Source organism: Suricata suricatta, chromosome 9, assembly GCF_006229205.1.
Source record: "Suricata suricatta isolate VVHF042 chromosome 9, meerkat_22Aug2017_6uvM2_HiC, whole genome shotgun sequence".
Taxonomy (NCBI): domain Eukaryota; kingdom Metazoa; phylum Chordata; class Mammalia; order Carnivora; family Herpestidae; genus Suricata; species Suricata suricatta.
This window is the reverse complement of record NC_043708.1, coordinates 36,376,003-36,389,745: the sequence shown is the minus strand read 5'-3', so window position 1 is coordinate 36,389,745 and position 13,743 is coordinate 36,376,003. Positions and strand designations below refer to the sequence as shown.

The following is a 13,743-nucleotide window of genomic DNA, read 5'->3' as shown; positions in this document are numbered from 1 at the left end:
TATGATCCATTCACAGCCACATTTAAAGTAGTTGCTAAAGCACCTGTAAAAGAGGGAAGTGAATTCCTGGCCAGCGTCCAGTGCCCAGCATCACCTCCATGCACTGCTGTTAGGGGAACCTGGCTGCTTCCTACACACAAAATGAGCAGTTCCAGCTTTTAGTCAGCAATGTGCGTTCCAACTTGTGAGTTTCCTAAGGGATGGAGCCTGTGCTGAACTGCAGATTGACAACGCTCTCTAAAGGATAAAACTGTGGACACAGAGCAAACCCCAGTGAATCAAATGTCAACTTCCACAAGTCTTGGGTTAAGTCTAATATAACCTGATTCAGAGAGAAGAGGCAGAAAATGAATGACTTTCTCTGGGAGAAATTACCGTAGCCACACTGGGTCATCTGAGTGTCTCTGTTTATTTAGTAGAATGACTTGATTTGATTCCTTTGGGAAATAACACTTGATTGGAATGTCAAAATCTATAAAATGCACCTCTCAGATGGGGAAAAAATGTACATTCAGGAAGACAGGTACTATTTTGGTCATAATAATTAACTACTAAGAATTAAATCTGACTACAGAGCAGATCTCTTTTTTGCTTGCAAATGTATAAAATGCTCTAAAATGCTTCCTATTCTACATACATTGATATGATTTAATACAATATTTATTTTACTTTTATTGGCAATAGTCTGAATTCACTGTAAACACCTTGAAACCACCCCCTTTGAATAACCAAAAACCTTTCAAAATCCGTTGTAAAGTGTTACAAAGCTACTTAGAATCAGCACAGAAGCCTTTTGAATACATGGCTATTGAGCTCAATATTTTCTTAGGTTCTGCAGAGAACAGAAGAAGCTGAGTCAGTGGATTAAGCCCAAAAAGTGAAGGGAAGAAATCCCTACAAGGACAAACTATATCATCAAATTTAGATGTTATCTTGGGGGTTGGGGGAGAAACCTCCCCCCCAAAAGAGCTCTGCCTAAAAATATACTAAAATATAGATCCACAAACACATCCAGAGTTAACAGTATATATATATACACACACACACACACACACACATGTGTAAAATACATACCTATTACTATATAGTATATATTTTCTATTATATATATATTATATATACAATCACAGGTGTTCTATTAACTTTTTTCCATAACAGAGAAGGAGAAAGATACATAAGAAATTAGTATAGGAAAAATTGTGTATATTCAAAATTCAAATGAATACCTAAAGAAATTAGGGAAGCAAATATTATGTATATTTCTGTCTTAACATATTTTTTATATTTGCTTTAATGTTTATTTATTTTTGAGAGGGAGACAGACAGAGACAGAGTATGAGCAGGGGAAAGGAAGAGAGTGAGGGAGACACAGAATCCAAAGTAGGGTCCAGGCTCCGAGCTGTCAGCACAGAGCCCGATGCGGGGCTTGAACCCAAGAGCCATGAGATCATGACTTGAGCTGAAGTCAGACGCTTAACCGACTGGGCCACCCAGGCACCCCTCGGTCTTAATATTAATAGAAATCCTTAATTTATTTCCTTCAGTAGGAGGGTTTTCCTAAAATAAAGATGGTGTGAAATAGCACTGTACTTCCAGAGGTCCCTCATCAAATATTAATTGTTAATAATTAAGAAGCTATGATGCCCCTAAAAAGGCACTATCGTAAGGCAGGATTCAGCCCTAAAATAAAATCAAATGTTTCAAGTGGACTGTTGGCTACTTTGAGGATTCCCAAGAAAAATAATTTATAAAATTATAATTTTATAATTTCTTATGTTAAAGACTCTTGTGACTATACTAAAGGCTTATTCATTTCCCTCATTTATTATTAGAAGACAGATTTTCTGCCAATAAAAATAAACTCTAGTTTTGAAAAGGGGAGCTAGCAAACGGAAGTATAATCTCCCTTCAAGTAGGTTGGTACGTTATGGAAGTCAGCCCCCACTCTGAAACCTGAGAAACACTGTCCTTAAATAGCCACTCTGGAGGTATTGCTGAAGAGTGAGGGATCTGTGAACCTACGTCCTGATAGCTAAATGTGGAAAAGTTTTTATTCTGTCTGGAAGCAGATCAAGAGAGCCCTAAATAGAAGCCACTTAAGGATAAAAAGACTGCATAATTAAGTCTCTGCTTCCTCTAAATGCACATGATAAACTTCTGGAACTGCTCAAAGTCAGCCTCTTTCAAACACCGTCAGCAGAGTGAGCACGGGACTGAAGCTGAGACACTAGAGGCTGGAACTTCAGAACAGCGATCGGCTGTGTGGCCTAGAGCAAGTCACCTCACCTCTCTGGGCTCACTTCCCCACAGTGTTGATTTGAAGCCCAAATGAGAAAAGGCCCGTGGTGTGTACACTGCAAGGCGGAAGAGCTACATGAGTTTGGAGGTGAACCGTCTACAAGCCGCAGCAACACAGAAACAGGCTCCTGCCAGTGTTCCTTGCAGTTCATTTGCATTTGCATCCTGATGATCAGCTAAGATAGTGAAAATGATAACGGCTCCCTGCTCAGATTCAAGGGTGTGTGCAGATTCTACAAAGGAAACTACGAGAAAAAAAAGTTTGTTCTTTAAAGTCTTTTTGAATGAGATAAAGGCACCGTTCTGACAAGCACAGCTCCTGGCATCAGGTGATCTTAATTCGCTGCGATAGTGATGTCAACGTGGCTGTCTTCTGAAAGCGCTAGAGTGACAGCTGCATTGTGTGGACTCCGCAGGCATAAATGGTTAGAAGCTGCAGCTGAAGTTCACTCTAATTGTGATTTAACACTACTTCGTAATGGTCTTTTTCATGGTCCCTTTCATACTCCTGTTTCATAAGGCTCTCCGCCAAAACTGTCAAGGGTATCATTTGTTTTTCTGGATGACAGTGATTATTCTAGTCAGTGATGATAAATACTGTGCTGGCCAGTATGTCAGATTTACTTTTCATTCATTCACTGATTCACTCATTCAGTTACACAGCAGGCACTATTCTGGTCATTGGCACTAAAGAGATTACAGAAAAATACCTACTTTAAGCTCATTGTTTAAGTGAAAAAACAAACATGTAAATAGGAAACCCAAGTACCACAATCAGTGCTATAAGAGAGGCACAGATTCTATGAAATACTTCAGAGTTTTCTGGAGACCATATTATCTTTTGTTCCAAGTGGGAACACTGTTTCAGTGATGTCTTTTTAATTAGATAAAATACTTGCAGGTAAGTATATGGAATGAATGTACTCCCATATTTTGTTCAGCCGATGTACCAGGGTGGGAGGGAGGGGGAAGATAAACGAGTGGAGTTGGAACTCCCCTTATCATAATCCTAGTTACTTCTTCAAAGATGCCAGTACTGACCCCTGCAATACAAGTAGTCTGCAACATATGTACACCAAGCAAGTACTCAAAGCCTGTTCAGTATCTAATTCCAGTCCATTTTCCATCTATAAAACGTAATTGTTATAGAGATGTTTCATTCCTCAAAGAAAAAAGTACATTCCATGTCACTGGATTCACCAGGATAAGAATGCTTTTTGGAAAGAAAAACAGTTACTGAGTTCCAAGCCTGTGCTAATGCAAAAGTGACCCTAACCCATGATATCTTTCTACTGTAATATTAAAATACAGGATTGGTGCTATAGACACCCATAAAATGGCCAGCTGGCTTCTACTACTCATTACTTAAGGACACTGCCATTTGAAGAAAAGGATCCTGGTTTTATGGGGGGAAAGGAATAAGTACTTTTATGTTCTGTTTTTCCAATTTACAATTTGCATCCATCATTCTTGGGGGAAATTTTTCTAAGTTTCAGTGGGAATCCATTCTTAAATGACTATAGGAGAGCAAGAACATTTTGCTGGTATTGATAACTACACATTGATGAGAAGTTACAGAGGCCAGTACTGAATGTTGATGCTGATGCATCTCCCCTGTAATACACACCTATTTCAGCTCTACATTTTGATTTTAGAATACTTCTCAAAGTTACTCCTTCACCTTTAATTAAAAAAAAAAAAAAAAAAAAGGAGGCTTGTTGTGTCCTCCTCCCAAATCCTATGTCTAAGCTCTAACCCCCAGTATGGCTGTATCTAGAGATGGGGCCTCTAAAGAAACAATTATGGTTAAATTAAGTCACAAGGTTGGGGCTCTGATCCAACAGGATTAAGAAGAGACACCAGAGACTTCCTTCACAGAGGGAAGACCACATGCACACAGCAAGAAGGCCGCCATCTGCACCCCAAGGACAGAACTCTCACCTGACACCAACCTCGCTGTCACTTTGGTCTTGAACTTCCAGCCTGAAGACTGTCAGACAATACATTTCAGTTTACCTATCCAGTCTGTGTTATTTTGTTATGGCATTCTGAATAGATTAATACAAGGGGTATATTAATATCGTTAACAAGTCTTAGATTAGCTTGTGTCTGAACTAAGGGTTATACAGATGTTTGGTAAAAAGGAACATAAACCAGGAGCGAGACGGGTCTCCGAGGCAACAACAGAGACATTTCTTTGAGACCACAACTAAGGGCAGTCTCAGTTTGGCATCACTTTTTAAAAATTTTTGTTTAAAGTTATTTATTTACTTTTGAGAGAGAGACAGAGAGTAAGCAAGGGAGGGGCAGAGTGGCTTAGCCGACTGAGTTTGGCATCACTTTGATCAATATCCAAAGAGATCCACTCCATCATAATAGTAGAGGTACTAGAAACAATTTCTCTAGAGCCGTTTGGCTTAGAAGTTTTCATGACACCAGGAATAAATTCAGCAGAGCCATGGAATGAAAAGACACATTAGTTCTCTGGCCATGACCACTCAATCTAGAACCACAAGAGAGGTTTATACTCATTAGCATAATAGATATAATATTTAAAATTTTTTTGTTAATTTATTTATTTTGAAAGAGAGCACATGAGTGGGGCAGAGAGAAAGAGAAACAGAGAGACAGACACACAGACACACACCCACACACACCCACACACAGAGAGAGAGAGAGAGGGAGGGAGAGAGAACCCTAAGCAGACTCTACACTGTTACAGTGTGGAGCCCAATGTGGGGCTCAAACTCATAAACCATGAGATTATGACCTGAGCCAAAATCAAGAGTTAGTTGCTTAACCACTGACCCACCCAGATGTCCCACAGATATGGTCTTTAAAAGGGAAGCCCAGGATATTACACAATTTTAGGCCTGTATTGACATTGTTCAGTCTTAACTATTTTGCTTTCTTTTCAAATTTCAGTTAGCGATCTTTTTATTTGATTTTTTGGAACTGACCACATAGCTTTCTTAGTTCTCATTCCTAACAAAGAACTGTTCTTGGTACAAGCTCATTCCCGTTTCCTGCTGTCAGTCAGGTCTCAGATTTTCCCAATTCTATATGGAAAAACTTGTTTTCCTTTTATTTCTTTCTTCCAATCTTTCTTCCTTCCTCTCCCTCTTCCCCTTTTTCAATCAACATTTTTAGTACTAATAAATGTCACTTTGGGCAGTAAATCCATCAATATTTTTTTTCATAACTTCTAATGTGAAAGTATTTGACTCTTAAGAAAGTAACTTGAAATACAAAGGTGTAAAAAATAGGAGGTTTGTTTAATGTGAGAAATTTCCTTTTTCACACATGTTTATACTAACTGGGGTGGCAGCCAGTATAGTTCTTAAAAGTATTGACAAGATAGCAGAGAGTATATTAGAAACATAGTACCATAGCAAGGTGGTATTTTACCATATTCAGTAACACTTCTTGAACAATACTGATAAATCATGTTACAGGCTTTTACTAAAAATGAGACCCTTCACAACGCAAGCAGCACACCCGCTGTGGCCACACCACACACACTGGCTCATGCTGAGACCAGGAATCCTGTTCACAACTCTGAACACTGCCTACAGCCTGATTTTTCGGCTCCACTACTAGTTTTATCCCTAATCATGGTTGAAAATCACTAAAATCAGTCTATGAATCACAGGCAAACCCATGCCATGCACCTTCCTTTTTACCTATTAAAAATGAACTCACTCAAGTTGTGCATTATACTCACAATCTTCTACACGAAGCTTTTAAACTAGGCTAACTAGTAAAAATACCACCAGCATGGAATTTAAAGGACTTGGATTCCCATGTCAGCCCTGATGCTTATTTGCTAAGCAAACCTGAGTAAGTCACTTAATTCACTGGGTCTCAGTTTTCTCATCTATAAAGAAAATAAATTGGACTAGGTGATCTGCAAGATCGTTCCTTCCTCTCGAATATTATTCTGTTTAAAATGAAATCCTGAGGCACCTGAGTGGCTCAGTCAGTTAAGCATCCAACTCTTGATTTCAGCTCAGGTCATGATCTCACAGTGGTGAGATTGAGCCCCTAGTCAGGCTCTGTGCTGAGCTGTGGAGCCTACTTGAGATTCTCTCTCTGCCCCTGTCCTGCTCATGCTCTCTAAATAAATATAAATAAATAGGGATGAACAGTCACAATTGAAATGAAATGAAACAAAATGAAACCCTAATGCCAGTGCCATCATCACCCCCTGGAATCCTTCCCTGTGTCCTCCCCTGGAATGAGTAGGATTCATCTCCTCTATGACCCCATGCACACTCTGTACCCTGCGTGTAATCCTCTCGTAGCATTTATCGGGCTCTGCTAGGACTTATTTGACTCTTGCTGGACAGCCAGCCCCTCGAGAGCAGACACTGGCTCTTTTATCTCCATGACCGCCTATGTATGCAGCGGGGCTGTGATGGAGGCATATGGATATATACTGAGCGAGCCAATACCCTCTGTGCCACACTTTGTCAAAGGGCCTTGTCAGAAGAGGTATCGAAAATAGCAAATATAACTCCTTACTCATCTTATCTAAATAGCCAATGTGGAGGAAAGTATGTTCATGCTAGCTTGAAAGTGAAGGCAATGTTTAGGAATAATTCAGAATCCCAACCACACTTAGTGTGGCTGTAAGTAAATGTTGAGCACAGACCACACTGTTGGAATAAACAGAGCAGGCGCAGCGAGCCACCCTCACCCATTAACCTGGTGGGGCCCCACCTGAAACCCGAGTTCCCAGGTGCTGGCCCAGAGCCCGCTTTCTGAGCAGCTCTCTCAAAGCACAGCAGTCACACCTGCTGCGTTAACTCTTTTTACACAGACAGTAAACTTCATTGCATCACAACTAGTAATGCACTAATTACTTAAACAGTCTGATTAAAATCCTTTACAAGTTACCTATCACCTGTGCTGGGTATGCTGTTTGCCTTTTCAACCTGTACCAGAGGGCCAATAAACACCAGTTTGTCTGGGGCACCGGGTGGCTCAGTCAGTTGAGCGGCTGACTTTGGCTCAAGTCATCAGTTCGTGAGCTGGAGCCCTACATCAGACTCGCTGCTATCAGCACGAAGCCCACTTTGAATCCTCTGTCCCTCTCTTTCTGCCTGTGCCTCACTTGTGCTCTTTCTCTCTCAGAAATAAAAATTAAAAAATAAATTAATAAACACCATTCTGTCATTCCAGGAAATCATAGCTTCACTTAATTAAGTACATAAATACATAACTAAGTCTGCAAGGAAATTAACCTGCTGCTGTTGCATTCCATGCCTTTTCTGAACATGTTTAAACTTATGGAAAGCTATGGAATTGTGTTATTATTGATTAACTGACTGAGCCACCCAGGCACCCAGTGTGTTCATATTACTGAAAAAAAATACACCAACCAGGCCTTTTGTTCAGCTTAGCTCAGTTTCTGACTATCGTGTGGGGATTCTTGACCCCCAGCAGTCAGGGAAGCCTGTAGGACAGGCCTCAATTCAGAAAAGTTGCTTTAAATGCACAAAATAAAATATATAGTATTGCAAGTAAAACAATAACCGTTATACTGAGGTCCAGTTATCAAAATATTAAAAAATAATTCACAAAATAGTCATCTGTGCTTTTTTATTAACGCAATAACCTGATCTTAGAAGCAGGCCTATAATAACTTCCATTATTAAGTAGTGATAAGCCTAGACACTTCAACAAATACAATATAAAAATATCTATGGTTTCTTTTGGTAAGAAATAATACTATTTGAGAATACTAATAATAGTATATAATAATAATTATAAATAATACTATTTAATAATTCTAATAATACTGTAGTATGTTACCAACCTTCATAATTGAATGAAAAGCTTAATTTCACTTAGAAAATAAAGATGTAATAATTTTCCTTTTCCAAATTTACAGGCTTCAGGTAAAATTTTCAGGCTTCTACTACCATTAGAGCAAGAGTTCACAAACTCATTCCATTTCAGTCACAAACATTTGGACCAAGCGCAAGCAGATTCACTTCGTTTGACCATATTGTCTTAAAAAAATGCAAAGCAAACTCGTTACCAAATTAACATGATTTTGTGTAAAAATTTGTACATCCAGTTCTCTAGAGGAAAAAAAAAATAAGCAGACCAAGCAGAACGAGGCTGGCACTCCGCCAAGGCGGTGCGTAAGCAGACGGAGTAGCCCCCGCCCCTTTTTCGCACAGTGTGGACGCTGGTCCGAACAACCACGGGAGCCTTGCCTCACTCATGCATTTTACTGAGCTGTTTCTGCAGCCGCCTCTCATGTATGGTATTTTCTATTTCATGATAACCTCTGAGGGGCAAGTAGCAGATCTGTTTTCTAATACAAGGGGAGAGAATTTTATTTGCATTCTCGTTGTCCTTCCCAGCAATGGCCCGTGGAAGCTACCTTTGTGTAGATACAATTTTGCTAAAGCACAGCTATGCTCACTTATTTTCATGCTATCTTTGACTGCTGCTATGAACTAAACCGTATCTCCTCAGACTTTGTATCCCCTAATATGATATTTGAAGAAGAGATTTTGGGGAGCAAATTCGGTTTAGATGAGGCCATGAAGGTGAGGTCCTCATGAGGAGAATTCTGCCCTAATAAGAGGCACTAGAGTGAGAACTCACTCTTTCCCTCTCTCCTTCTCTCTGTCTTCTCCCCCACGCCCCCCCCCCCCTTATTCAGAGCCATTGAGGACATGGTGAGGAGGCAGAGGTCTGCAAGCTAGGAAGAAAAGAGTGCTTACTGGGGTACCCAGCTGGGCCCTGCACCTTTATCTTGAACTTCTAGGCCTCGAGAACTGTGAGAAGTACATTCCTGTTGTTTAAGTGTACAGTACTCTGTTATGGCGCCCTGAGCTAAGACAGCTGCTTTCACACCACAGTGGCAAGCCTGAGTCACTGAGACAGAGATTCCGTGGCCTTCAAATCCTAAAATATCTACTGACTGACGGATCCTAATGAGAGGACGTAGGCCAACCCATGCTCCAGTTGATGGATGAAATTACCAGTTCTAGTTTGACAATATGTAGAGAGCCACTTAAGGATGGTTAGAAGGCTCTATGTTGGCATAACACATATCTTACTTTCCCATAATGGAGATGGGGACAAGCAACTAAAGGACTGACACATCTCCCACTATTGCAACCACCAAGAACCACACACTATACAGACCTCTCTGCTGAGCCACCACATGCGCTCATGTGGCCAGAGCTGTAATCTGCGATGGCTGAAAATCTGGGTTCCAGATCCACTCCCCTGACTCACTAGGGACACACCCTTAAATAATGGTTATGACAGCTATGGGAGAGCAACAGCATACTACGGACATAGTTCTGATGATGCAATTCACAACAAATGCGCAAGTCACAAAAAGTATTCAATGCAAGAATGCTTACAACAATAGCAATAGGAACAAAATCTCCTCTTACTAGGTTCACCTGAGTGGCTCAGTCGGTTAAGCGTCCGACTCTTGATCTCAGCTCAGGTCTTGATCTCAGGGTTGTGAGTTCAAACCCCACATTGGGCTCCAAGCTGGTTGTGGAGCCTTTAAAAATGTATATCCTTTTATTAATAGCTCTGTGGGGAATGAAGTGAAAGGGACTGAGGGAATGAGAAACAACTGTCTGCGGAATATCGTCGTGGAACAAGACGTATCAAGGGCTCTGACAAGCCAAAGCAACATGGTATCATCGAGAGAGATGACTTCTAGATTCAGACAGGGATGCATTCAAACCCACACCCTGAGCCATAATTTATTTGGTAACTAGCTGTCCCTTAGCATAACCTCAGCTTTTTCTTCAATGAAATGAAAATCATGGTGCCTCGTCTGTGAGTTACTGAAATTTCATAAGATCAGTTATAATATATAAAATGTGTTGAAGGGCATAGCTATAAAAATAGGCTCTGACAATGATATCCTCATGACTTATTGGAGGATATTTTCTAAGTTATTTTTATGAGAATATTTTTAAAAATTTTTAAAGATTGTTTTTGAGAGAGAGAGAGAGAGAGAGAGAGAGCGAGCACGAAGGGGAAGGGGCAGACAGAGAGGGAGAGGAAGAATCCCAAACAGGCTCCACCCAGTAAGCATAGACCTGTCTCGGGGCCAGAACCAAGAACTGTACCATGAGATCACGGCCTGAGCTGAAATCAAGACTCAGATGCCTGACCGAATGAACCACCCAGGCACCTTGAGAAAAATTTTTTTCTGAGAACAAAGGGACACTGACTGACAACACACCTCTCCCCACGTCTTGCCAAGTTATTCAGACCATCCATCAACTGAAGAAGGTCTGAGTTATTTAAAAAAAAATGACACAGGTTGCAACAGTGAACAGTTATGAGGGAAGAAGCTATTTGATGTAACTTGGGCACCAGTACCTGCGGAGGCGGGAGCACCAGCCCCAGGCCCCATGAGAAAACACAAGCACAACTTTCTGTCTCTAGCTCTCTTCCTCACAGAGGGAGTCAGGCATGTGTGTGCGCTCAGCATTCGTAACAGCGTGTGGGTGTGTGGGTGTGGTGTGCATATGCTCAGATGTGTGAAAGAGAAAAAAAAAAAAGGGCGATAGAGCTTTGTGATGAACTCATTTTAGAGAACCAAAATTTATCTTCTACTGGTGAGCTGTCTTAATTATCCCTCTTTGAGACCTTGCACTGCAAATATATCAGTTAGTTATTTGATATTAATCCCTGTGAGCCTGAGTTTCCCTATGTGTTTTGAAGAGAAAATAATGGTCCTTTTTTGTTCACAAGAATATTACAAATATCAGATGAGGTACTGTGTAAACAACATGCTTTGAGGTGGACAGTGACAAATAAGGTCTGTCCTGGGGACCGTAACGATGATGGATAGGGGTTTTGGTGCTCTTGTGGTGTGTGGGAAGATCCCAAAAGTGGCAAAATTTCTATTGGAGAAGACTTAGTAAGATATGAGAGTTCCAAATATCTAATGGGCTGCCTTGCAGATGATGAATTTGTCATTGGGGAAGGTAGAGCATGGACCAAAGGAGACTTGTTGCTTAAAAGGGACTCTACACTCCCTGACGAACAAGCAAGAAAGCTCCACATTTAGTTCATATTTGGCACCTCCTTCCACATTCATCACTATCTTCTTTCAATTACGTGTAAAATCTTTGTTTCACATAATAGTCACACTTGGCTGTAAGCTCCTTAAGCATTGGGATTCTACTTAGTCCTCACAATCGCAACAGCTCCTTACGTTTTGTCATGCCGGTTGTGGGTTCTCAATACCCATTTGTTCACAAAAATATAAACTGAAAATGTTATTCAAATGTAGATCCAATGTGGTGACACAGCTGGGAGGAAGATGACTCCTGCAGGCCTGTCCTCTCTTAGAACCCCAAGTAGGAACTATACTGATTTGCTTATGTTCATTTCTGTGCCCCTGCCCTACATATCCTGATTTGTCTCATGGCTTGATTTTTTTCCTCCATGCTAACTAAAGGGAAAGTTCTATTTAAGGGGGCCATAGGAGGGAAGGCTTGTTATTTCAAAATACTTCACCATAGACAGGCAATTATTTTAGATGAAATTCCTTAAGTGCAGCGCTCTAGATGTGTATTTCACTCTTGGCAATAAAAGGGCCCTAGCCAATGTCCAATGACCTACAAATCATAGCTAGGAGATTTCTTTATGTAAATTAAATTTGTGTCATGGTCATCAATAAAAAAGAAAATGGCCACAAAGATTATATTTGCATATATATTAAGGATTGCTATGCCAATTTGTAGGACATGTCAGTGTGGCTAATTACTTTTTAAGATAGTGTGCTTTGAAAGAATTCACAGGTAATAGGCTTTATGAATTGATCGTTAAATGAGAAAGGGTGGTTAAATAGAGTCAGGAATATAAAATAACATTCAGTTTGATTAACCTTACCAACTTAAAAAAATCCACATAATAAAGGAAGAGACACTGATGTTACTTTTATGGCAGTTATCATAAATCCCAAGAACTAATTATATTGTAGTACAGTATGCTTGCTTCTGCTCAACTCTGCCTTTCATTTTATAAAGAAAAATTATAAAGATTCACGTCTTTTAGCCACATACTCAGGGTTTCCTCCCCCTCCTCTTAAAAAGGAAAACAAATATAAAGAAAGAGAAAGAACCGTCACTTCAAATCAATGAGAATGTATGAGTGCAAAATGAAATACCTTTTCCACACCTCAGCTAACAGAGCAGGACATGTTAACCCTAATCGATACTAGTAAGGGCAAGAGGAGGCACACAACATACCCGTTTCCGTAGATTGCAGGTGAGAGTGAGATTCCTTGAGAACGAGTTTGCAAAAGCTGTGTAGAAGTCCAGGACTTTGAGCAAGGCTTCTCGCTTGATGATGTGGAGGTCACAGTATGTCAGCGCTCGGACATTGGCACACGCGTGAGCAAGTGTGGTTTCCTTCCAGAAGATGTCTCCAAATACATCCCCTTTCCCTGGAAAATGGTAGAAGATACGTATTCAAGTATCTATACTCGTTCTTATTTTATTCACTATTTTGATTCAGTTTTATACATGGTATTGATATACTAGCATAATTTAGAGCCTGAGTATATAACCCCATCCAGATATATCTAACAATGTACAGCACTTTTGCGCAATATGTAAAGTAACATCACCCTCAATGCAGGTCTTGAGAGAAATCTGGAGTGGTATGATAAATGAAATGAAACAGAGAAGACAAAAGGCTCATTTTAACAAATAGTTTCAGTAGCTTCTGCCATCATAACTTTTCCCATTCTGACTAGAAGGAGCAAAGGGGACTTTTTAGTTTCATCCTTTCTTCTGCTTTTTCTGTAGAGATGACAGTAGAATGCAATATATAAGGATCTACTGTTACAGTCTTTATAAATCAGAAACTGATTGGATATATATTAAACATACATTATTCATCAACTAAGCCTTGTACTCCAGGCAGACTAATACTGGCCATAACTTATTCCCCAAGGATACCTTTCCCTCTTCTCTGAGCCAAACTTCATGCAGGACATCAGGGCCCAGCCCTGGGGGCTCCCCATCCATAACTACAGAGCCTAAGGAGCTGAGTTGGGAAAACATGGATTTGTTATGCTATCAACAGTTCCCTAAAGAGGGTTATACTACAGTAAAATGTGGATATCTTTCTAAAATTCTGGAAATCACAGAGAAATCAACTCTTCGCTTCAGAGCACCATCCAGTAGTGAGCTGAGCTCCACAGTTCACTGTCCCAAATCAAGAGTACTCAGTTGCCAAAGCAAGATGGGGATAAGGAAGACTCAGAGATTAAGGCACTGTGCCAATGACATGCTTTCTATACTCAAACCACAGGAATGAGTAAGTATCTGCTTTAATCACAAAGATTGAAGTCAGGAGTGACAAGAAAAAAAGGAAGAAGAAAGAAGGAGATAGAAGAAGAAGGAAAAGGAGGAAGAGGAGGAGGAGGAG

At 40.3% G+C, this 13,743-nt stretch overlaps 1 protein-coding gene across 1 annotated transcript in view; it reads right to left on the bottom strand.

Annotated features, from left to right (window-relative positions):
• The window catches only part of KCNH5 (potassium voltage-gated channel subfamily H member 5), a 292,797-nt gene that overhangs the window by 43,668 nt on the left and 235,386 nt on the right, over nt 1-13,743 (bottom strand). Inside the window, exon 10 of the mRNA XM_029951558.1 lies at nt 12,558-12,754. Coding sequence (XP_029807418.1) covers nt 12,558-12,754 — 197 coding nt within the window. The remainder of the gene's footprint in view (nt 1-12,557; nt 12,755-13,743) is intronic.